A 25,162-nucleotide genomic window follows, 5' to 3' on the forward strand; every position below is an offset into this window, starting at 1 on the left:
TAAACTACTATTATGCATGTGTTCTGTGATATTCGATTGTTTTAAAATATTCTGAATTGTGAGATTAACTTATTTATTTCTGTGTTAAGGTAAAGTTGAACTAATTTTTCTATTTCCTTAGTAGTATTTACGATCGAAAAATTTATTTGTAATACATTTTACTGTAAATTGTCTCTTAGTAAGATTTCCCGTGCAATAACTTGTAGGTTAAGTTGTCCAGTGTAAATAATGTGATGGTTATGGTGATAATTATAAAATAGCTTCGATCATATATACTTATAGATAGCTCATTGGCTATAGCTGCTGTGTTGTTTGTTGATCCCGGGATCTCAATCAGCTGATTGTAGGCTACGCGACGGGTTTTTGCCATAGGAAACAATGAAGTAGTCGACTAACATGTGTGATATTTTGTGTTTGCTGCATTCACGGACGATTGTAGGCTTCGTTTATATCAATAAATGTGTTAAGTAAAGAATGTAGAAGTAAATAAGTAATTAAATATGTCTGAATTGATCGGAATTCACGTTATTATTGTGCCCGAAGGGAGTGTTTTTGTTGTGTATCGTACCTCTAACCTCAACACTTGTGTATTTGTCAATACGTTTTGATGGATTCAGTCTTAAGCTCGTATTTTATTACGAACTTTATTAAAATCTACACAATGCTAGGCAATATTGGAAATATAAATATACTAAATGTAATGATACAAGATATATAACATTATTTTCGAGACTGCTACATTTCTATCATTATTGGCTTTGGTCGTTTGAGTGAGCTTGTTTAATATTTACCGGAGCTAATAAATAGTAATTTTTATTCAGATAATTTATGCTGAGTGGAAATAAAATAATAATGTTACTCTACAGTTTCCTCAAACTATAAAAAAAGGTAACCATAATGATTGGCCGTATGATTTTTAAATGAAATGAATAATGCCCCACCATGTCCTATGAAAATAATTAGATGTGTATTAAGGGGCACAGGTAGCCTACCTTGGGGTATGTACATGCAAGACAGAGTTGTAATTGTATTAGGCCTACATGAAAGCTTGAATTGCATATTCAGAGGGTAATATTCTTACATGATGACTTTTGCTCGACTAAAATAATAGAATTTAGAAAATACAGTTTTTGAACAGTAATGACATTCTTCTATTTACCCTAAACATTGTGTTTTTAAATTCCTGTAGGTTTCTGAGAAATCACAATTTATAACTTAAATAACAATATCTGTGCATTCATATAGCAACAGCCTTTTGTTGCTTCAGATCCAGGTAAACATTTGTATGTATGGAGAATCACGGGATCTGCAAACCTAGCGTGCTAACGTTTACAACAGTCTGTTCTGAGGCTTCGTTTGTGCATGTTCAGTGTAAATAATCATGAATTTGTGATGTAATAATGGACAATTTGAATATGTTAGCTACATTAAAAATATGTAGTTTAGTATGGGTACATTAAAAAATAAAGTAAAATATTTTTAATGGTTGCTTAGAAATTACTACAGTGTGCAAACAGTTCACACCAGAAAATTCCGAGACCCAAATAGTTTCAAAGTTCATCGAAGTTTGTCATTCACACAAGAAAATTTAATACCACAACATTAAAGGATAAAAATGTGCATGAGAAATCTCCATATCATCTTTTATAGAGTTGTGTGACAGGAATTAGATAATATTCAAACTAAATTAAAAATACTTACAAATATTGTGGATAATTGTTTTGATCAGGATAGTTACCTACTACTTAAATTATAAATACCTAAGAAACTATAAAAAAAATACTGTACAGTATTTTTAATTTAGCTATACTAACCAAACCAACCATCCACAATAATTTTATGTTCTCCAGAACATGTACACACATAGTCTCGCAAGGAAAAGCAAAAATGGTGGTAGCCGCAAAAATGCTCAGGTATTGCAATGTAAGCTATAAATGATAATTTCTAAGAAACTAGTAGGATTTTAGAAACATCGTTTTCAGGATAAGTAGAGGAATGTAGTTAGTGACTGGAAAAAAGTAATTTTGGAATGTTTTATTACGGAAAAGCGGCGACATAAGAATATTACAATGCAGAGAAACATGTTAAGTCCTTAAGATTGAAAGTATTGATCATAACTTTGAATTAACAATAAAATAACTATTTTTTATAAAGAGGTTAAAATTTTTATGCTCTTAATAAATGTAAAATTGTGTTTATAATGCCTATAACTTACATAAGTTATTTAAGATACATGCATACAATGGTGACAGATGTTACCAATATGAAAATAGTGTGCTGAAACAAACATTGGTTTTCGAGAAAAATGTGTAACTAGAAGCTCTGCATATGAATTTTGGCCGTTATATGGAACCCCTAAAAGATGTTGCCATTAAAAAACTTAGGATAATGGAAAACTTATAAAAATACACTTCGTAAATATTAAGTAGTGTGTTAGGTTTTCAATTCTCAAATCACATTTTTAAAAAAATAGTAGCAATGCTTGTTTGACCTAGACTTTTAATGCCCTCAAATTAAATGTAACTACATTTTCACAACTAAGTATTCATCTGCTATTGAAAAACCAGCAACAACCCTTATTTTCTCTAGATTTTGGCCAGATAAAGAATTATTAAGCAAAGAGCCATACATTTTTAAACATTATTTATTTTAAATTATACACACTAAATTTAAAAGTTATAAAATCTGTCCACTATACTGAACCTATGAAGCTTAGTTTTCGGTTTTGTGATCTGGTTTCATCTTCTTCCTGCCAGTCATTATTCTGCTACTTTTCTATCCCTCCCTTCTTTGATTTCAGACTGTTGGGCAAAAAAGGAGACAGGTTCATTTGTCTTTATTAGGGATGTTAGCTTGAAATGAAATAATAATGAGGAAGGAATGACAAATTTATTCTTATTAAAGCACACATTTAAATATAGACATTATATTCTGACTTGCTGAGCGACAAGCTGAACTGCCGCCTTGGCCACCGAGTTAGGAACTGAAAAACAATATGGTAGGTATCTACAGTAGGTATCGAATTACCTACAATTAAAAGTAAACAAAAAATAAGTTATGTTTAAATTACAGCAGTTAAATATATGAGGTTTCAGGTTCTAAAATAAATAATAAATCAAAATTGAAAACCATTTTAGTTAAAAAAAAAGTAAGAAAATCTATTTTATTAAATACAATAGTTCATGTACAATTGTATGTCACATTCACACACACATACAGATACTTTTCCAAAATCATTTTACATTTAGCTTCAATGAAACTTAAAACTATATAATTATGGTAAACAGGCTTATACAGTATGTTACATTTCTTGAGTTTACATTCTAATAAGTAGTAAATAAATTTAGTCCAAAGACATAAATTACAAGAATTTGGTCACATCATTGGCATCCATATCATTGCACAATCTTTGTTTACAAATGCATCAACCCTGTTTAGTTTTATGAATGTCTGCTCTTTACTCAAAACAAAAGATCATATATAAATCAACCCTTTTAAGAGCCAAAGTCCAAATACTTCTTCTTTTCTCATCAACTGGGAAACTGTAAAACAGTAAATTTTAAAAACTCTCACAATGTTAACAATAAGTTTGACACAAAACCTACAAAAAACATTAAAAATCAAACTAGGGGTCATCCTATAAAAATAAATTAGAAATAAGATTAAACATTTTTCTTAGCTACTGACATCTATTGTAATGATTATGTAAAATAGCATTGCAATAATTCAAATAGTTCATAAGTAATTTAATGGTCCAATGGTTGATCATGTTTAAGGTCGCTTAGGTTAGGTTTATCACATTCCAAATATCTTTTGCAAAACAATAAGAGAATATCAGTTTATAATTGTCTTTTAGAATAATTGTTTCATAGAATTCTCGACACTGACATTAACTAAAGTATATTATAAATACGGATTTGCCTAATTCACAAAATGTTAAGTCGGCTATCGTCACATCGCAACAGCTTTGTTTCAAATCCTTTCTTAAACTAAATCTATTTATTCATAACCTTACCTGTGAAACGAAACACTGCTTCTTTTTTCGAATCTCTCATTACATCCGTACGCAACACAAGAAGTAACCATATTAAATTAAATACATTTGAAGTAGGGTAAACAAGGGTTGGGTCTTCAAGTTAAAAAACCATATTTTAAAAACTTTCTGATAAGCTTCAGCACTAATATATTTCTACGTTGGTTAATTAATACGTTTATTAATATAAACCAAACCTATTATCTTTCTCAAACGCAGCAAACTATAGAAATCCCGCACGATAGCCCGCCACTACATTGGTTCTTATGGAAGTTTTCCAGCAGGTAGCCAACAATCAGCTGTTCGAGATCTCGGTTTCCAAACAAACGACGAATAAGCTCTCTATGATATATATGCTCGAAGTAAAATAGGGCGAGGCATGGTGATTATTTTGAAAATTGATGCTTTTTAAAAAGTAAATAAATGTATAAGTTTTCCGAAATGGTACTTTTGAGGGAAAGTTTTCAATATAAAATGCCCAAGTCAAATAATTAATACGAATTTTCACTGGCAGCAGGAGAGGAATTTAGTTTTCTTGGATATGATCTTTGTTTTCTGTGTAAATATTTGATTTGAAATTTGTCAATATTGTTAACAACTTATGAAACCAATTAAATATATTAAGTAAGAATATTATAACATAAATATTTGAAATGTCTGCACATCAAACATTTAGGTATTAATTAGTAGCACTCAAATACAATTTATGGAATTTTAATTAGTAAATTATTTTTCAGGAAATGACATTTTTTCAATAATTACTTTCGTCATTTTATAATTACCAAATCAACAAGTGCACAAGGTTGATGGGTATATATATATATCCTCCCTCTGCTTGCACTCTGGTTAGCAAAGTGGCATCCTGTTACCTCAAAGCTATGGGATAGCTGTGATGAAATTTCGCAGTTTTTAAATTTGAATTTATTAATTTATGTTGTGTTTCAATTTGGACACATTAATTATTTAATTGTTTATCGCTTAACACAACTGTATTACATTTTCTTTATGTAAATTATTTTTGCTTTAAGGAAGATTTATGTAACATAATATCTTGGGCACACGCCATAGCTGGTTTTTAATTTTCATTACTGGTTTCGTCTGTGCGTCACAGTTTTGCCCAAAGTTTTTTATGTATTCACTATCTGTTCAGCCTGTTGTGTTCAACTGTGCTGTTTTTTTTAGAATTAAATCCTTCAACGAATTCTTTGTGTTGTCCAAGCATGTAACGATAATTGTTCCATATCACGCATCCAAGTTTATCCTTTGATCCTGGTGGTATGATCCTGTACGTTTTGACCCTGAGGTACATGATGCTTGCTGTTATAATTCTTTGCGTTAAAAGATCCTGCACATAACAAAGTTTCTGATATAACAATAATTTACGATATTCAATTAAATATAAAGGAAAATATATTTTGTGTTCTTACCATTTATGCGGTTTAACTGTATAATAATAAGTTAAGTATTAAGCTAAGTATAACTGCAATTGATAATATTAATGTTTTAAGCTCTAAACTTAATATATAGGTAAGTTAAAAATGTTAACAATAAGTTTTAACTATAAAGGTTAAGAATCAATCTTAGTAACTCATCATTTATTACTTTTTAATATTTGTTGTTTGATACAAAATACAGAAAATGATTTTTTAATGTACCAAACCAAGCCACATGGCAATCATTTTTTTTTCATTTTACAAGAAATATTAACAGTTCTGAAAACATAATATTTTTAAAATTATATTTAAAGGTATTCTAACAAATTTTGGAAGAAAGAAGGAATTTTTTTTGTTAGTAAAAACCAAAATTCTGAATATGGTATGTAGTGTGGATTACATTACAGAAAGCACCAGTATAGTGACATGTGTGTTAGTAAGGACCGGTCAGGCCTCTAGGACGCACGGCGGGCGGACATGAGCGAGGACGAGAGGAAGCCCGTGCGGCCGGAGCTGTTCAACGAGGACACCTGCTGCAACCTGCTGAAGGTCAAGTCGGAGGTGGAATTGCGTGGGAGCCCGGCCCGGGACGACGCCCCGGTCAAGATGCGGTGGTCTCCGGGCTCGTGGCAGGACGGCACTCGCCGGAGCGCCTTCCAGCCGTACCGGGTGAGCGCCGGCGTGGAGTCGGGGGGGCTCCCCATACCTCCCCATACCACCCCATACCTCATCATACCACCCCATACCTCCCCATACCGCCCCATACTCCCCATACCACCCCATACCTCCCCATACCGCCCCATACCTCCCCATACCGCATCATACCTCCCCATACCTCCCCATACCACTACATACCTCCCCATACCTCCCCACACCTCCCCACACCTCCACACACCTCCCCATACCTCCATATACCTCCACATACCTCCTCCCCTCTCAGCCATCAGGGGCAGGAAACAACCCGTGGGTACTTATCGTGGAGCTGATGGCGAAGCAACATTATTATGACATTACTTTTAAATACACAAGCATTCAAATCATTTATTATAAAATACAATCTAATTTTAGCTAATGTAAGGTACTTGGTCTTGCACATGCACACTTTTTTTTCTTTTGGGCAGTCTGAAATGCAAATAGAAAAATTTTCCCGTGAGAAAGAAGTAACGGTGACAAGGCGCCCTCACTCCGACTCACTGTTCTGCTAGTGAGTGGCGTTGTGGCAGCAGTGGACTCACAGGAACATTGCTGTTCGTGTCCGCAGCCCACGACGGTGCTGACCAACCTGCAGAGGGGCAACATCCCCACGGAGGCAGTGGTGCCAACCGAGGGGGACGCCAGCTTCCACCACCGCGCGGGGCAGGGCAACCTCACTCAGCAGGACATTGAGAGCGGTAACTCCTCCCTCCTTGGTGCTCCTTCGTCGGACACAGCCTCCGTGCCAGCTTGCACGGCTGCTTGTATTGCATGTCGCGCTGGATTCTCGATGCTCCGTCGTGTCCGTTTGTTTCCCATCTGTCCGTCGATCACGTGACCCCAAGCAAATCATGATCCAGGAGCTTCCGAAACTTTAACTTTCGACATATGGACAGATTCAATTATAACCTCCAAAATGTTAGCAAGGTATTGTCAGCAACCTTTTACTATCTCAAAAAGTTTTTGAAGCGTGTTTATTTGTTTAGCAGCTTACATTAAATGATTTTAACTAAACCATTGAAAACATTTTAAAGATATATGTTTGATACAAAAATTGACAGACGTGGAAGTGTAATTACGTACGGTAAAACTGAAAATATACTAATAAATATGAGAACAATAAAAAAATTGAGTTTAATCATTCATATGTGCTTAACTTTAATGATTGTGATCTTCAATGTAATCAACATATACAAGATACATTTTCACTACTATTTATACTTTATAGTTATAAGGGGCGAGCCTAGCTCCAGTGAAGAGTGCGGACTGTGGAACTTGACAAGACGTTGAGTGACTTGCGAATGAACATTTTTAAGTTCAAGTGATTGGTGATCAGAAATTTTTAAGTACAATTATTTTTTTAGTAATGTGAATATTAGTAACCCAGTTCTCCCACGGTATACTGGTAACAATACTTTTGTGTTCATTTCTGCAATTTGTTGAATGGTTGTTTGACAACTATAGTGTCTTTGACAGTATTTTTTTACAGTTATATACATTCTAAAAGAAAATTTTTTAAATTATAAACACCAGTAATTATTTTACAGGAGAAACTCTTTGTACCTGGAAGTTGGTCACTAAAAATAAACAAGACAATTAATATTGTACTAAATACAACTAGAGCCAAAAATTTTTGATATTAAATTATAAAGGAAAAGTTTATGTAAAAAAAAAACTGGTGAAACCAGAATGGCGGTTTTTAGTTACATTTTCGTTTATGTAAGAATTAAGTATTATCACTATTATCAGATGGTGATTTTGATGTAATACAACACAAAAGCGTATTTCTAAAATTCTCATTTCAAATTTTTCTTTTAAAATTATTTTTTTGTTAATTTTAAAAAATTTTTTATTGCATTATAAAGTTGTGTCCTAAACTTTTGTGCTCTTTGAGTGTATCTGGCAACAGAGCAGACCGGAACAAGGATGGTGCTAATGGCAGGTATCATGCATTAGAAAGAGAGAGTAAATGCCCATCTAAGTGCGCACTGCAAACTAAATATGAGCACGTCAGTTCAATTAATTGGTGTGTGCTTTTTTTTTTACATGATAACGTCTTATAAAATGATGAACGCCGGCTGCACGCATGAAAAATTGTCATGTTCCGCCCGAGTCGAGCGTGCAAGAACCGGCCAACCACCATGCGAGAAAATTTTCTATAATATGAAACAGGTTAAGGCGGGCTTTTTAACTACCTAATTGTTCGTGATTATATTTAAACAAATTATTTAAATTAAATTTGCAAAAACTGTAAATAATATTTGAAAATTAAAAGTCATAATATCATGCAATTTTTTATCAATGTTTTCTTATGACGTTATCACGTAAAATTATCGTCCGTAAACAGACTTTGCAGACAACCCCCCACCCCCCCCCCCCCATTTTTTTTTTATGTATATCTCTTTTTGTTTTATCCTGTGGCTTTAAGTGGCCCTGCTGGTATGCTGGCAAACGCTCTTCCTTAGCTCGTCAGTGTTTGGCTTTGCCTGTTGTGGCTAAATCCCACCTTGTTGATGGCCACGGGAGGGAGGGAGGGAGGGGCGTATTGAGGCGGGCCTAGGGGCAAGTTCTCGGGAGGCCACTCCAGGGAGAGGATCTCGATCAGGTCCTCGAATAGCTGCCCCCAGGGTCGGGAGAGAAGAGACGGATCCCACAACCAGCAACAGCGTGGTTCAGCCGGTAGGGTTTTTCATTCCCCGAATGTGTTATCGGTAGAGACCGGAAAAAATTTGCGGATTCATTGCGCGATATGCTGAAATGCAAATAATCATACTTTTATGCGACTTCTGCTATTGGTTTACTGTTAACCTGGAGGATTGTGGGCCAATTAGAGACCCTCAGTCAAAGCAGTATCCGAATCACAAGTCCCCGAATTGAGACGCCTCACAGGTCGGTAGCCAGTGAACAGGTGAAGTTTGCCCGAGCATGCACAGGATCGCGGAGTCTATCCCGGAGGTCATCGTGAATCCGCGAATGTTTCCAGTCCCTAGTTGTCGGTGGATGCGGTCCTGTGGCAGTGTGTGTGTGTGTGCGTGCGGGCAGAGCCGGACGTGGACGCGCCGGACGCCCACCGCCTGAGCGCCCTGATGTGGGCCAGCGCGTACGGCCAGGTGCCCACGGTGCAGCGGCTGCTGGGGCGGGGGGCCGGCGCGGGGCGGCGGGGCCCGGAGGGGGAGACTGCCCTCTTGCTGGCGGCCGCCGGGGGCCACCTGGACGTGCTGCGCGCCCTGCTGGCGGAGGGCGCGGCCGTCGACCTGGTGGACGACGTGAGTGCCCGCCCGTCCCCTCCGTGGCCCTGGCACCGGCACCGCTCTCTGGCTGTACACCCCGCGCTGCCAGGTTCACTGTAGTCACGTGTCTCGTGCGAGTTAGCATTGGCATAGCTTTCTAGCTATTTTACACTCCGCGCCGCTAGACACCACGCTACCAGGTTCATTGTTATCACGTGTATCGTGCGAGTTTCCCCATGTTCTCCTATCATGATGTTTAGGAGATAGTTATTTTGAGGGTCCACTCTGGCCATCACCCAGACTGTGAGAATATTTTTTTTATGTTTTTTTTTTTTTTTAGTGCACAGTCATACACGCTATCAAATTGCATATATGCAAGGTTTTTTTTGGTTTGAAATTTTTTTGGTTTGAAATTTTTTTTTTGTGAAAATAGAAATAAAGGAAAAGCGGAGAGAAAAAATAGGCCTGGAAGGCAGGATTTTCGTTATTTATTTCATATAATTGCAAAATAGATAAATTACGGTAAACGTTCGATTATCCAGGTTCAGATTGTCCAATTTTCAGATTATCCATGCTTAAATTTAGTTAAATTATTGGCTTGATATATTCTGAAGCTGTAAATAAAAGATGGCATCGCTCTGGCACATTTCGACGCTTGGCCGTTTTATATTTTTAGCCATCCTTTTACAGTATCAGAAAGCTGTCGATTTACAATGTGTTCCTAATTTTCTGGCTGTAAATTTGTTACAGACTATGTTTGACTGAAGTATTGGAAATTTTTCGAAATTATGTTTGAAATATTGGATTGATCTGCGCCATTGGGTTGTGCACGGTTTTGGATGTAGATAATGTTGATCATTCTGTTAAACTCACAAGATCTTTACAGGGTAGACTCAGCAGTAAGGTTGCTTGACTGCCTTTACCGTGGATAGTGTGGTCTTTATCCGCATCAACATTTCATGCCGTCTAGAATGTAATGGCCTCTGTGGCTCTGTGGGTTCAGCCGCAGGTGGTAGCCTGCCGTGTTGGTAATCCGTGGTGGTACATGGTTCTTAGGTTGGCAACACTGCGCTGATGTACGCGGCGCACGGCAACCACCCTCACTGCACCAATGAGCTGCTGCTCCGTGGAGCAGACTTCACTGTCACCAATCACAACCAAGACACTGCCTACAGCATCGCGGTGAAGAGGAAGAGCAGGCTTGGTGAGTGCCTGCTACGTAGCTGTTAATGTTGAACCAAGAATTTGGATTGTATAGTGTAACATTATTTGTTTTTAAGTGAAACTTCTTTGGGCACGGTGAGAGGAAATTTTCAAGCCCAAATTTTAATGCAACATTTTCACAAAAATTGTTCAGGAGGCAGTAATTAACAACCATCTTAAGTAGCTTAAGTGACAAGATTTGTGACCGAGCCTTACAAAACCTGTAAAGCAGCAAAAATGTACTACCATACTTAATCACATAGCACCTGTTTTTCAATGCTTATTTTTGATATATTTTTTTAAAGTTCAACTCCGCAGTATTTGCACCTTGCTTGTCTAGAAACCACTCCAACAATACTTGTCTTATCTGACAAAGCTGTGACTTACGGCTTTGGTGACGGCTGAGGAGTGAGTGGTCAACTGCAGCTTCAGCACAGATATAAACCGTACTTTCCTCATTTTCTCCGCCCCTGTCCGCCCTTTGTCGATGTTGGGAGCCCTGGATTCTTATCCTAGAGTGGTAACATCCAGCTCCGAGTCTCGGCAGTTGGCTGGCCGCCTGGGTGGCTTGGCTTACTTTTCAGCTTCTGTACACCTCGAAAATATGGTAGGATTAGCACTGTGGTTTATGTGAGTTAAGAATGGTATAATCATCTTATCTTGGGACAGTGAAAAATGCTTGGTTTCAAAGATTTCGTGTGGTAATGGATTTCCACTGTATTCTATTTTCAGCGCAGTCAGTTATTGAGAACCACTTGCTGAATCTGTTGGCAAGCTAAGGTCAGCGACTGAACTGTCCAGGTTGCGCTGCGACGTACAATTAACTTTTGACGATACGTGTACCGTGGTGCGCGTATTGCGGTTCCCTTGCGCCGCGCAAGTTCAACATGTGCATCCTCGTGTTTGAGTCAACGGCGGGGATGGACCTGTGTATCTGAAGAATAATGCACCGAGGCACCACGTAAGAGGATCAGCGGGTAGTAAACAACATCCGAATGCAATACGTATCTGTCCAGAATAGCACGTGATTGAAACAGGCCACTGCTGTAAGATTTCTGGGTTATTGGAAGATCATTTCAAGTCTTCTCTCTGCAATGGTAGAGCTTGAGAGATACATTTCTAACAGTTGGAATAGTTAATGTTATTGGTAGAAACATTTACAGTTTTATGTCCAGCGCAATATTTAATTTTTAAATTTTGTTTTTAAAAATATTTTATGAACAAAAATGATTATATATTAAATATATATGATAAAATGTTTTATACCATTTTCAGTGAAATAGTGCCATTTTATCTTTGTACGAGCTGTACAGTTGTTAAAGAAAACCAGTTTTTTAAAGTATAAATGGCTTGATCAGAATTACTTGTAACCAAAAATTAAATGAACATTTTATTAACTATGTAACACAATTATTTGCTCAAGTGAAAAGGATATGAGATAATATAGTCTATTTTTGCTATCAAAATTGAGTTGTCTGAGTAAAGTTTTAAAGTTTTCTTTTATAAATTAATTTCAGGAAAACATAAGTGCTAGTCAGATACTTTTTTCCATAATAGTTTGCATTGATCTATATAATTATTTTCCCATCAGGTAAGTGTGCTTGCTGATAAATTTAAATCAAGGCAAACTTAAGTTAAAATTAATTTACGGTACTAATATATGTGTAAATACATTAAAAAAAAATGCTGAGTAACATTTTGAGATTAAATGACATAAAATTTAATTTAAAAAATTCACAGGCGCATTGTTTATGTAATTGTTAGGCCTGTGCGAATATTCAAAATTTTGAATATGAATAATAAACCATTCATACTTGATTTGACCTCGAATACTAACACTTAGAAATATGTAAATATTTGTTTCCTTATGAATATTTCCCTAGCATACCTCATGAAATTGTCATATACCGAACGTTCAATATTGAGGTCAAGTTATTTGTGCATTATAAATAGTTAAATACCCTTTTTGATGTTCTAATGGGACTTAATATTCAAAACCATGAACAGTAAGCAACATTTAAAATAAGCAACAAGTATTCAAAGTTTTTTTTTACTATTGTCTCACTAAACAGTAACAGAAAAATTGCGTGAACAATTCAAAAAGTCATATTTGTCATTTCAAACTTGAATACAAAATATCATTTGTATTCATTTCATCACACAAAATATTGTCACACGCACCTAAAGTAGATAAAATAAAAATAAATAAATATAAAAAAAGAATGGACTACAACACCACAAAACATGGACAATCCATTGCAATAGCCATTAAAAGAAGTAAAGATCATAGTTTCAACTGCGTATAAATTGATGAAACAAGATATTGTGACTCAAAAATTTATGTACAAAAACACGTAAATAATAGTTTAAGATTTCAGATGAAATTAGCAGGAATCGTGTTTATAATATTGCTGAAAAAGAAAATGTATTTGACTGCGTTAAATAGGATTTAAATAATTAAATATGAGCTCATTTTATTTGGTAGTACATACAGTATTAAAAAAAAAATTAACTTTTTTGTGAAATGGATTACATTGGATTTCATGGTATTTTGTGGTTAGCGAAAATTTTCTGGAACAACATGTAGGGTAGCAGGTTATGGAAAATAAGGCTAATAGGAACCAAAAGAAAGGTTGGTTGGGTTAGGTTAGGTTAGGATAGGTTAGCTGTATAATTTTAAAATATAAAAAAAATATTTTATAATTTAAATATCTTAACAAACATTTTTTGTATAATTATTGTAGCTGATTTGACCTACCCAACCTTTCACTTTTTATTATTAGCAGGATTCTAATTTTCATTCTTACTATTTGAATTAGTATTCGCAATTAATTTGGTATTAGTATTCGATTCAAACTAAAAAACTGATGTTCGCACAGGCTTGGGCATAACATTCCAAAGAGGCTCTAACAACATTAATGAGTTACAAAATAATAATGTTATCAATATAGGAGATATATTTAAATTAAAATAAGGTTTAAAAAAACATGAACTTAATAATTTATAACATTAATTAATCACTCCAGACTGTTGGTTAACCAAATGTGTGTGTGTCGTAATCTGCCACTAGTGAAACCTAGTAGGCACACGGTAAACTAGCCCTGAAAGCTTCTGGCTTTTCTCTCCAGAGATGGCGTAATATAAATGCTTGTAACGTTGTGGGACCATGCCCTCCCCGGCTTTTATAAGCATTTATTAAAAGGATAAAAAAAAATGTTCTCAGTACTTAAGTTGATCAGTTGCAAGATCATTGTAACCTAGTTTTTCATTCTTCCGTTTTATCATTTGCAATAATATTATAATTAATTTAATTTCACAAAACTTAAACGTTCAGAATAGCACACTTACAAAGGAAACATTTATATTATATATATTTATAATTAATTATCAGCCTGTTTCTTTCTGTTTTTCTCTGTTGCCTAAGTCTGCCTTTGTCATCACATCGTACCAGAGCTGAATCTGTCGGAATTGCACATTTACGTGATTGTAAACATTATTTTTTTGTTATTATTTATTTTCGTGATACTGACATAACATATAACAGAAATAGTTGTATTACAGGTACATAAAAAAAAAAAATAACAAAAAAAAAAAACAACACTATCTAAACTAGATGTGATACAGCACCATCTATAAACAGAGTAATTACTTCACATACTGGTAAAGTCTACACTATGTATTTATAATCACATTTGATATATTGGAAATATGAGTTTTGGCACATATATAAAATATTGCTAACAATTTTAAGAAAAAGAAAATGATTGTGATACACAGTATAAAAGTTTATAATTATTTTAGATTCACATTGAAATACACGAAACTAAATCTAAATACCAGTAACATTTTTGGCCATAAAAAAAAAGATGCTAAATTATATGGTTACATTTTAAATATATTGAAAATGCAAGTTTCAAATTAAATTAAAACAGAAAATATAGCATAGAATAACCTAATACATAATATTTCATGTTCAAAATCAGTAATGAGTCTTTGGTTTCAGCAAACATCCTATACACCTACATCAAACCACAAGACTTTACAAAAACCTTTCGCAATGGCTTATGGGTATGGCCACACCAGTCCAATAGATAGCAAATTATGTGTCCAATATATATAACATTAAATTGATTTAAAAATTGTGATTACAATGACAACTTTTTTTTTTATCATTATACAAATTTAAGGCAGAAGTAAAGCTCAAGTACTTAAACTTTCCTATAGCCAGAAGAGAAAAATATTTGTCATAATATAATAAATATTGGTTAATTATAAAACGTACAGCTTGCTGCATCATAAGTTTAGAAACTTTAGCAATTGACCTAAAATCAAATATAATTTTCCCTGTTAATAAGTCTAAATTACTACTAAATACACATGTACTTTAGAACTTCTCAACAGGGTTTTACTGTAGTTCAATATTTATTACAGCACAGTGGATAAAAGAATGAAATAGGTGGATTCACCTAAGAAAAAAAATTTTCTTTGTTTAAAATGTGGATACTTTTATTTAAGGTAAATTAAAACCCAACTAATTTAGTAAAACTTAAAACTTTGGAATCTACACAAATAAATTTGTTCTCTATTATAAGAATTAAGAAATATTACTTAAAAGTAAAATTCATGTCAATGTACGTAGAATATATCTAGATAAAATAAAACTTAATATTTAGATTGTATTATATGTTTTTTATTAATAAAATGAGTTTTTTATTTTACAATATTAAGGTGTATAAAAGAGTTCATGTCTACAAATGTTACAACTGAACATATGGAACCTATTTCATTGGGGATTTAATTCACTTATGTTTAGCAAAACCAAATTAAATAATGCAATATCATTTTTAGTATCATGAAATCAAAACAAAAATTATATTTGTTTTAATAAATACATACTACTTGCTAATACAAGTAAGGGATATTACGAGAGGTTCAAAGTGTGTGTGTGTATGTGTGTATGTATGTATATGTGTGTATGTATATATATATATGAGTGTATTGATGTGCACTTTTATAGCACATTGTATGTTTTTTTTTCTGCAGCTGCTTGTGTCAGTATGTGTGTGGCAATTTGAAAAAAAAAAAAATTGTGTATTTTGCAGTTGCAGCACAAGAGTCCTTGTTTACAAAGCAAACATGTAAACAATATGATACACAAAAGACCGCTCCCTCCTTTTCTACTCCCCTTTTCCTTTCTCTGTATTCCAAAGTGTTATCCTGTCTCTGCTACCACATCCAAGTCCAAGCCAAAATTCAGGAGGCCTGTAAACAACAGTGGCATAAGTGACGTAGTTTAGACACAGAGGGCATAGTTTATCAACTGAGCCATTCCCATCTTTAATTAAGAGTGCATGATTGTGAAAGTTATTAAAGTCTTCAGAGTTTGAGCGGAGAAACACGTTCATGTGGAGAGTAGCAGTAACATAAAATGGCTAGAGAAAAAAGAATCATTTAGTATGTGTACTTTTTTATTCATAAATAAATTTTGAACAATTTTTATTTTATCCATTTTTTTTCCCCTCTAAAATGGACCATTTTCTAAATATGAAATGAAAATCAGACATTTATGGAAGGTGTGGGAATCTAAGTTTGGAATTTTATTGCATCATCACTTGGGCATTGTGAATATTTTCTGTTACAAGAAAATCTTCTGCCATTGTCAGTTCTCTTAGTTGTGAGGTTCCGCTGTCCTAAATCCTTCGCGAATGACGGTGGAAAGTGTGATCTTTTGAAGCCGAAACTACACAGCTCCCAAAATTTGAAATAGACACGATACAATAATTTATGTTTCAACGGCATATTTTTTCCAATGTTAAAAAATCTTTGGTTATTTATCGCACAATTCGAGGTCGAATCAAATAAGAATTATAAACTATTCGTATTCCAAAATTTCAATATTTACACAGGTCTACACACTAGCATAAACTTCAATATTAGCTGTTTGAACAATATGTAAACACAGTTTAACGTACATTTTCCTATCCCTACACAAGTAAAAAAAACTCCAGAGTTACATCACGGACTGTTAGACCCTCAGTAGAAGACAGCTATCCTGAAATTGGAGACTGCAATAGCGACCAAACATTTGGTGTTCCCTTCAATTTGGCTACAACCACACGCCAAGCAACATCAACATTAAATGGGTCATTCTTGCAAAAAGGGAACATTTTATGTCACTAAAGCAGCACTAAAAAGAAACAATACATACACACTTAATTAATTGATTCTAAATCACAGGAACTAAAACCCTTCCTTTCTTTTAATTTTGAACGTCAAATCTGTTTTAAACATTTTTTGTTTTAGTGAACGGAGGGATACATGTATACCTCCGTTACATGTCACATCTTCATTTAGACATTTTCTTTTATAATTATCTCAGATATAAAAAATAATGACAATAAGTTTAACAATCCTAGTAAAACAAATAAAATGTGTTCTTGTTTCTTCAATGTATAGTTTTTTCAATTTTCCCTTTATAAAACCTGTAATGTTACTCTGAACTTTGTCACGAACTTTAGTGTATTCTCCGTTATATTAAAATGAAAGTTCTACAGAACCTCACATGTAAGCAATATTGGCTTTGTTTCCTCTTTGGAACAGCTGGGAGGAGGCCATCTTTGATGTTTCAGTGGATAAATGTGTGCTGAATCAACAGTTTTATAAGTGTGAACAAATATTTCATTGGAAGGTTATACACCTGATGTATCATCCGTTCATCATCTAAAAAGGTAATTTCAATTACCAGTAAATCACTTAAATCCTAATTAATTGTGACATATCAGTATGTTTAACCTTACTAATAGCCAACAGACATAACTTCGAAGTAAAGCATGTGTTTTGCCTTTTAGTGCAATATGGTATCCTACGCGTGGTGTAACGGAGGATACCATTTGTGTAATTGAGGTATACTTTTAAAATCTTTGGTCTGGTTTAGGTCACATTTAATTTATAGTCTGGCTTAAAAAGTATTACTTCCTTGGACTAGAAAAAGATGTTTATCTGGTAACTTGCTTAAAAATTCCTTAAACATATAGTTTTGGGATATTTAAACAAAAAATAGTGTTATTATTACATTTTCACAAATTTGTTACAGACTCTTAAATTGTATGGTCTTTTTGTTTATTACAGTTCATAATGAGCAAAACCAACAAGATGACAGCTAAAGAAAGAATGCGAAAATACAGAGAGAAAATTAAGAACGATACAAATCTATATGAGGAATCTAAGAGAAAGGAACGTGAAAGATTCAAGAAACGTGTAGAAGACGGAAAAATTAAAACTGCTAAAACCAAAATGAGTGATCGTGCCAAAAGGAACCTGAGAAAAACATGGCGAGAAAAAACTAGGAAATATAGAGCATCTGTAAAAGATAGAAACCAGATGCTTGAAAATTTAAACGCACCTCTTAGTCCTGGCATTCCGAGTACTTCCAGAAGTACTAATAACCGTAGTAGACCTCTTACGGTTGATGATAAGCGAAAAGAAAGTGGAAAGAAAGTAAGGAGAAGAAACAGACAGGAATTGAAGGAAAAAATTGCAGTGTTAGAAAATAAATTAAAGGATAGGAATAGGCAACATGCTAATTTTAGACAGCAAAAACACAGATTACAAAAAAAATATAATGAAGATAAGGAAGAGACACCAAGGAGAACAGTTACAAAACTTTTAGGCAAAACGTCAGCGACACATCTTATTCGAAGAAAATTAATTTTCGGAGAAGTTATTCAAAATCAAATAAAGACCAGCTACAAAAATAAGCAGCAACAGAAGAAGAATATTAATAAAGATATTGAATTATATTAATAAAGTCCAATTTTGAAGTTTTTTATACAAATGTACATATGTCATTTAAAGAATTACATTACATATTAAAATCTCTATTGATTTGCATAATATTATGCTGTTCTTGCACGCAATGTCTCCTCCGTTACATAGCTGTATCCTCCGTTAACAGTTTTTTACAAAACATTAAAAAAATCTATAAGTAAATGAAAAAAGATGTTGACCAGTGGCATACACCGATTCAGAATAAGTTAATAAGTGTATCAGAATAATCAAAAACTTAAATCGATAAAATAAAAAAATAAATAATTGAGCACTTCAAAAATTCCCTTTTTCCAAGAATGACCCAAATATTACGTATTTAGTATTATATACAGAATAAGAAAAACTTAAAATCAAAGTGGCAGTACATTAAAATATATCACTTCAATTATAAAAGAGATTTTATGAGTACATAAAAACTGATAAAATAAAAACAACACAATTATAAAATCATAAAAAATTAACCACGCATCTCAAAATGCACACACCAGTAGTCGGTCTTAGGTTATCTTATCATATTTCGGGGAAAATTTCATTATAACAGTCTTGAGCAAGCATTTCGTCAAACTAGTGATGTGTCAGTTCTACTTTCACCCCGATTCTCGGTTGGGTTCAGATTCTTAAAAATATCTTAATTCTCACATAATTTACCATTGAACTAAAAATATGTTCTGATAGTAAAGTTTGATTGTTCAACACAACTTATTAGCACTCCAGTTTATTGCTATAATCTAACCCCAAACAAGTCAACCAGCACCTAAGTAGCATAGTTGGTTTGCGTGTGTCTAGAAGGCTAGAGCGACGCTCCACAGCAAAGGGTCTTTAATCCGTGATTCTATGGTTCGGCACCGTCTGCAATCCGATACATATTGAGCCAATCAAGTTCAGGCCTTGACCGACAGGTCATGTTACTGCATTGCCGGTGTTGTTTATTTTTTGTCGGTGTACATCTCAGTACAGTGATTCCTGTTTTCTAGCAGGTTATATTTTACAGTTCACATTTCTCTGGTACATTTCAGTAATGATTTTTTGAAGGAAAGATCTTAATCACTGGCGAAACATATCAGAAAATTTTTTCAACACTAATGCTCTAAATTATTATTTTTGACATGATAACGTCTAATAAATCGATGAACGCCGGCTGCACGCACGAAAAAGCATGACTTATTGTCACGTTCCGCCTGAGCCGAGCGTGCAAGAACCGGCCAACCACCGTGCGAGAAAATCTTTTATAATATCAAACAGGTTAAGGCTGGCTTCTTAACTAATTGTTCGTAATTATATTTAAACAAATTATTTAAATTAAATTTGCAAAAACTGTAAATAATATTTGAAAATTAAAAAGTATGATGTTATCGCGTAAATTTATAGTCCGTAAACCGACTTTACAGACAACCCCCTTTTTTTTTTTACTTCTATACAGCAGCTTAGTAATAATAAAGCCCGTTTTTAATACCATATTAATTTTTGTTTGGTATTTCCATTAAAAATGAATTGCCGTTCTGTAATCGTGGGAAAACGACTGATCCGGCACGACCGAGGTTCCGGGTGAAGCCAGGACCGACACACCACCGCGGCTACGAGGCGGCGGGCCGCTTGCGCTGCTCCCAGGCCAGCTGCATGGCCCAGATGCTGAGGGGACGCATGTAGCCGATGGAGCGGTAGTGCTTCTCCGCGAACAGGGCCTCCGGCGTCTGGAAGCCCAGGCCGATGCGGTGGTACACCGTGTGGTACACCCCGCCCGCCGTCTTGAACGCCTGCTCCAGCATCCCCTGCGCACCGCCACGATCTCATCACTACTCATACCACTCGCACTTTCTTGCTCTTTCATCATGTCAAATATATAGTCACTTTCATTAAAAAAAACGGGAAGGGGAGAGAAAGGCCAGATTAAATTTAGATATGTACTTACGTCTCATGGTAAAAACTTGTCTCTTCGTTAAAATTGTTCACACCTTGGTAAGTGCATCACAAACAGGACTATCGAGAGAAATTAAGGAAATTATTTTAGGCCTCTTTCCAATCGCTCAATAAACTCCTTCAATTAACTAACTTCATTTTTATAACATTTTTAAAATGTTTATACCAAGAGAACATATTTTCATATCTTTATAGTATTTAAAAAAAAATGACAAAAATTTAAAAATAATCTGACCTAAAAATAGGTGAACTAATTGTAATGTAATTATTATGCAACTCACTCTGATTTAGGTTACTATGACAGCTATCCACTTCAATGTAATCTTTTTAATTTAGTGATGGAGATGCAGTAACAGTCGTAGCAAACTCTGCACTATGTTGGAGTATGAACAACAGTACATAATGATGAGTTCAAATCTTGAGAACAATGAAGAATTTCTAACAAATGATGCACCTCTATACAACAAATAATTTAAAAAGAAAGGTTGGCCAGGTTAAGTCAGATACATTAATTATATGTAAAATATTAAAAATAGTAAAAACATTTTTTTTTTAAACCTGACCTGACCTAACCTAAACTGACCAACCCCAATATTAATTTCATTTCATTCCTTATTCGACTTACTTTACAGACTCTGTTACTCAACATGCTGATCCAGGAAATTTTTATGAATGGTAAAATACCATGAAACATTTTTTTAACTGTTTCATTACAAATTGAGCTCACATTTACATATTTAAACCCAAGTTATTCATGAGTTTTCTTTGATGAATCAGCCAGACAATTTGTATTTTGGTTCAGCCCCTGTGCGAATATCAGTTTTTTAGTTTAAATCAAATACAAATATCAAATTATTTTCAAATACGAATATAAAATTGGAATAATACAAATTAGAATCCCACTAATTTTTTTTCCACATATACGTAATTAATACATATTTAAAGAAAAAGTAAATATGAATCAGTATGTCAGTATGCTGTCAGTTATAATCTAGTTTTGGCAACCTGCAGGACTCTTCTCAGTAAAATAGGTACTTTAGCTGATAATGTAGGTGTTAGTAATGGTTCTGATTTACTTAAAATTTACGTACCAGAAAAAATCCACACAAATACGTAACCCTAAAACACAACGGAAAATCCTGTGGAAATGTCCCCATGCCACGAGAAAATCTTTTGTGATCTCAAAATCATTCCAAACTTTTAGATTCAGCACAGCCGTATTCGTAAATGACAAAACTAGTTTTTTCAAAGTGTTAGTATTTAAAATCGATTTGAATACAAATAAGCATATTATAAACACAAATTCTGCTCATTTCATCTGAAATATCAAACCATAATTTAATTTTTTAAATATTTGTTGAGTCGCAACGTCTGTTTCATCATAGATACATACAGCAAGAAAGCTGCTACTGTGTCACATGGCGTTAAGATAGATTATGGCTTTTGATTTATAGATGCCGTTGAAACTACGGCATTTACTTTTTTGTAATGATCATCGCTATGGAGTAGTCCATGGTTGTTGACTTTTTTTCCTACTTCTGGTGTGTGTGAGCAAAATATTTGGTGGACAAAAAGAAAATACAATTAATATTTTGTTTTAAAGTTTGAAATTCAAATGTGCCATGTTTTAAAATGTTTATGCTATTTTTCCATTATGGTTTAGCGTGACAGTAGTGGAAAAAACTGTGAATTGTTGTTGCATGTTTAAAATGTCGCTTGATGTTCATGTTTTTAAATATGAAGTCCCATTAAAACATCAAAAAAAGGGTATGTACATCGCACAATTTACTATACCTCAACCGTGAGCGTTAGTACACGGAAGCTGTATTGCAAACCGTGGTGTATTTGGAAAACAAAGATGGTGTAGCCTAAGGTTTCGGCAAGAAAGTAATTTCATTTTTCTAGTCATTACTATTAATCAAGAGAGGTTCCTCTTAATTTCTTCCAGTATCTCTCTTGCTTTCTACAGTATGTATGCGCTTTATCATCTAACTTCTAAATGAATAAATATTTTATTTATTACCTCAAGAGTTTGCACTAAAAATTTTTTTTCCATGAAAAATCATAAATAAAATAATAGCCTTTCCAATGCATCAAGCATGAACTAAGATTTGACAGGGTAAAATGATTTCTGACTTGTAACCGGTAACCTACAACTCACATAGTTTCGGTTCCCTACCACGTTCGTGCAACATCGGATTTCTCTCAATAATTGAAATTAAAAAAATCGAAGGGTTGGGTTAGGTTAGGTCAGTCACAACATGCTTGAAACTTCTGATTTAGCGGCTGAAGTGGCGTTAATACCAAAACGCAAAACTTCGGAAATCTTCGGAAATTCTCGCAGGGAACCGATACTACGTGAGTTGTAGGCTTCCCATTTGTAACATCATGCTCACTTGATGAAACAGATACTCGTAGCAAAACACTTGCACCAGGAGTCAAATGTAATACGACACGTGGCACGCACCTCGTGTATCATGGTCGCAGCCAGGGCGTAGACCACGCCCACCCACACCTCCTCGCTCTGGATGGTGATGTCGTCCACCCGGCCGTCGGGCCGCATCCCGTTCACCGCGCCCAGCGTCCCGTTGCGGAACTTCAGCACGTTGTGGGTGTATATGGTGTCCAGCGCCGACTTCACGTTCTCCGCGGGAAACACCTCATCCCGAAACGGAACAGAACAGGCTGTTACACGTGCACCGTGCGTTATTTACGACACAACAGCACACGGATTGTACGCATTTGGTGCCCAAAGTTGCCAACATAAAAAAATTGGTTGTCTGTAAAGTCGGTTTACGGACGATAGTTTAACATGACGTCATAACTAAACATTGATGAAATGATTGCATACTTTTATGAATAAAATTTAATCATTTAAATTTAAATAATAAAAGAATAAATACTTGATATTATACTAGTAATAAGATTTTTAAAATGCAAGAATAATTAACCTTTATTGCCAAAATTGTTGTTGTAAAACAATGAAAACCACATTAACTTTTCACTTCACTTTATAAACAGTCGACAAAACAGTTCACGTGTAGATGACTTGTAATTAATTTTAAAAACTGGCATTTAGCTATAAAGTTTAATATAATTATGAACAAGTTTTCATATAAATAGACTGTAATCTAACATAACCTATTATTACTGCACTCGCCGACAGATGCTACTTTTTTAATAATAAAATAATAAATACAGTGTAACGGGACAATGTGTGTGACAGGACACTTTTTCATGCGTTCAGCCGGCGTTCATTGTTTTATTAGACGTAACGTCAAAAAATATGATAATACATCATTTATATTACGTGTACGTAGCTACTGCACTGCCTGAAGGGTGCTGTAGACCAGACTGCTGGTTGCTAGAGAGCATAGCTACCACCATCTGCACCTGGCTGGTCGCCTGCTTCCCATAGAGCTTATGACTGCACGTCCTTTCAGCTAATGGAGTGGCGCATAATGAGCGCAAAATTAAAAATTTGTGCACTACTGTTCATGCCTGAAACACAGCAGGATTGTGTTTATGGACAAATATTCCTCAAAAAATCGCTTGGTTTGGCATCACCAATTAAAATTATGCCCCGCAATATCTTAACATTCTATACATTCTGACGTATTTCTACCTCTTGTCAGCAGTGCATGCAGTGCTGAACTGTTTCGAAGTGATATTTGTACTTTTATACGTTGGTTGTATTTGGTTGTGCCTAATTGACATGTTCAAAATTGATGAAAAAGCCCAGAAACATGAAAATTCATAAAATTCATGTAAAAGGTTAACAAAAATAAGAAAACTGTGTTCCAACTTCAAACCATTACAATTCACGTTATTTTTCGAGTTTAATATGAAAAAAAAATTTTGTCTCTAATAATAGGTAATTTATTTGAATATTTATTATACATTTTAAATACTTTAATTTTTGAGGTATATGATTAAAAATCTTCAACTGAAAATGAAATTCAACTGTCATAAGATTTTCTTTTACATTCCTTTTTTTTTTTGTTCCCTCTTCCATAAAATGATTTGACTTAAACGCAAGCCAACATATTTGGGTGAATACGGTACAATAATTTCAGGGATAAATGTATTGTTTTGGTACAAGTGTACTGTTCCTACTGCGACAGTCACCTCTCGAGAAGCGACCACTCACCTGGTCAGAAACACCACTCGCCCGCAAGTACCAGTGTCCACACAGCTGGTCCGCCATGATGGTGTTGGACCGCGACGTGCCAGAGCAGTCGAAGTTGTAGTAACTGCCTGGTCACAAACATCACAAACATCCCATCCATTCCTCGAACAAGGTACATGAAATACTTCAACATGCTGGAAAAGCTAAGCAAGGCGATAGACGTCCATATTTGGGGTTAGAAATTCGCGCTTAAGCTTTTTTTGTAATGGTCATGCAGAATTTTGGTCTCAATATTATGTATTTAAATGAAATTTTATGTGACCTCAATACCAATACAGGTTTTATTGATGTACATTTTTTTGTTTAGTTTCAATAACCAAACATTACTACTGATGATTCATAGGTAGCATTTTTAAAAAAAGTAATCATAGGTCAAAACTCAATTTATTCAAATCCAAATCTCGAATTCAAATCCCAAAGAGTATTTTGAATATACCCCTCAAATTTGAATGAGTGTTGAATTTTTATTTACATTATTTTTATTTCCTCTAAAAGTTTTTTTCAAATCTTTTCCCTCCAATATCGAATCCTTCAAATACTACGAAGTACAGATTTGACTGGTCCATCCCTAAAAAAAGTTAGAGTAACACTTCAACAAATTTAGGTTTATAATCGAGATTAGACACTCAGGATACAA

At 34.5% G+C, this 25,162-nt stretch overlaps 2 protein-coding genes across 14 annotated transcripts in view; one reads left to right on the plus strand and one right to left on the minus strand.

Moving 5' to 3' along the window:
- On the plus strand, positions 1-20,554 carry LOC134532548 (DNA-binding protein RFXANK-like). 11 transcript variants are annotated; one of them, XM_063369051.1, is made up of 6 exons: positions 1-89; positions 5,904-6,135; positions 6,728-6,857; positions 9,202-9,425; positions 10,446-10,593; positions 11,325-20,554. In XM_063369051.1, exons 2-6 carry the CDS (start codon positions 5,944-5,946, stop codon positions 11,369-11,371), a joined length of 741 nt encoding a protein of 246 aa, XP_063225121.1. In that variant the 5' UTR covers positions 1-89; positions 5,904-5,943; the 3' UTR covers positions 11,372-20,554. The 11 variants fall into 11 exon arrangements, with proteins under 11 accessions (XP_063225121.1, XP_063225129.1, XP_063225128.1 ...); XM_063369059.1 differs by having other exon boundaries at positions 17-89; positions 5,918-6,135; XM_063369058.1 differs by lacking the exon at positions 1-89 and adding an exon at positions 157-178.
- Positions 19,994-25,162, minus strand: part of LOC134532547 (non-lysosomal glucosylceramidase) — a 23,465-nt gene continuing 18,296 nt past the window's right edge. For all 3 annotated transcript variants that reach the window (XM_063369047.1, XM_063369046.1, XM_063369048.1), the window contains exons 14-16: positions 24,487-24,593; positions 22,804-22,995; positions 19,994-20,188 (exon numbers count right to left, since the gene is read on the minus strand). In XM_063369047.1, the coding sequence (XP_063225117.1) occupies positions 19,994-20,188; positions 22,804-22,995; positions 24,487-24,593 (494 nt within the window). The remainder of the gene's footprint in view (positions 20,189-22,803; positions 22,996-24,486; positions 24,594-25,162) is intronic.

Source organism: Bacillus rossius, chromosome 6 (genome assembly GCF_032445375.1).
Source record: "Bacillus rossius redtenbacheri isolate Brsri chromosome 6, Brsri_v3, whole genome shotgun sequence".
Taxonomy (NCBI): domain Eukaryota; kingdom Metazoa; phylum Arthropoda; class Insecta; order Phasmatodea; family Bacillidae; genus Bacillus; species Bacillus rossius.

Coding starts and splice junctions, on each gene's coding strand:
- LOC134532548 (XM_063369051.1), top strand. CDS start 5,944: ATGAGCGAGGACGAGAGGAAGCCCGTGCGGCCGGAGCTGTTCAACGAG. Junction 6,136..6,727: donor GCGCCTTCCAGCCGTACCGG/GTGAGCGCCGGC, acceptor TCGTGTCCGCAG/CCCACGACGGTGCTGACCAA. Junction 9,426..10,445: donor CCGTCGACCTGGTGGACGAC/GTGAGTGCCCGC, acceptor CATGGTTCTTAG/GTTGGCAACACTGCGCTGAT.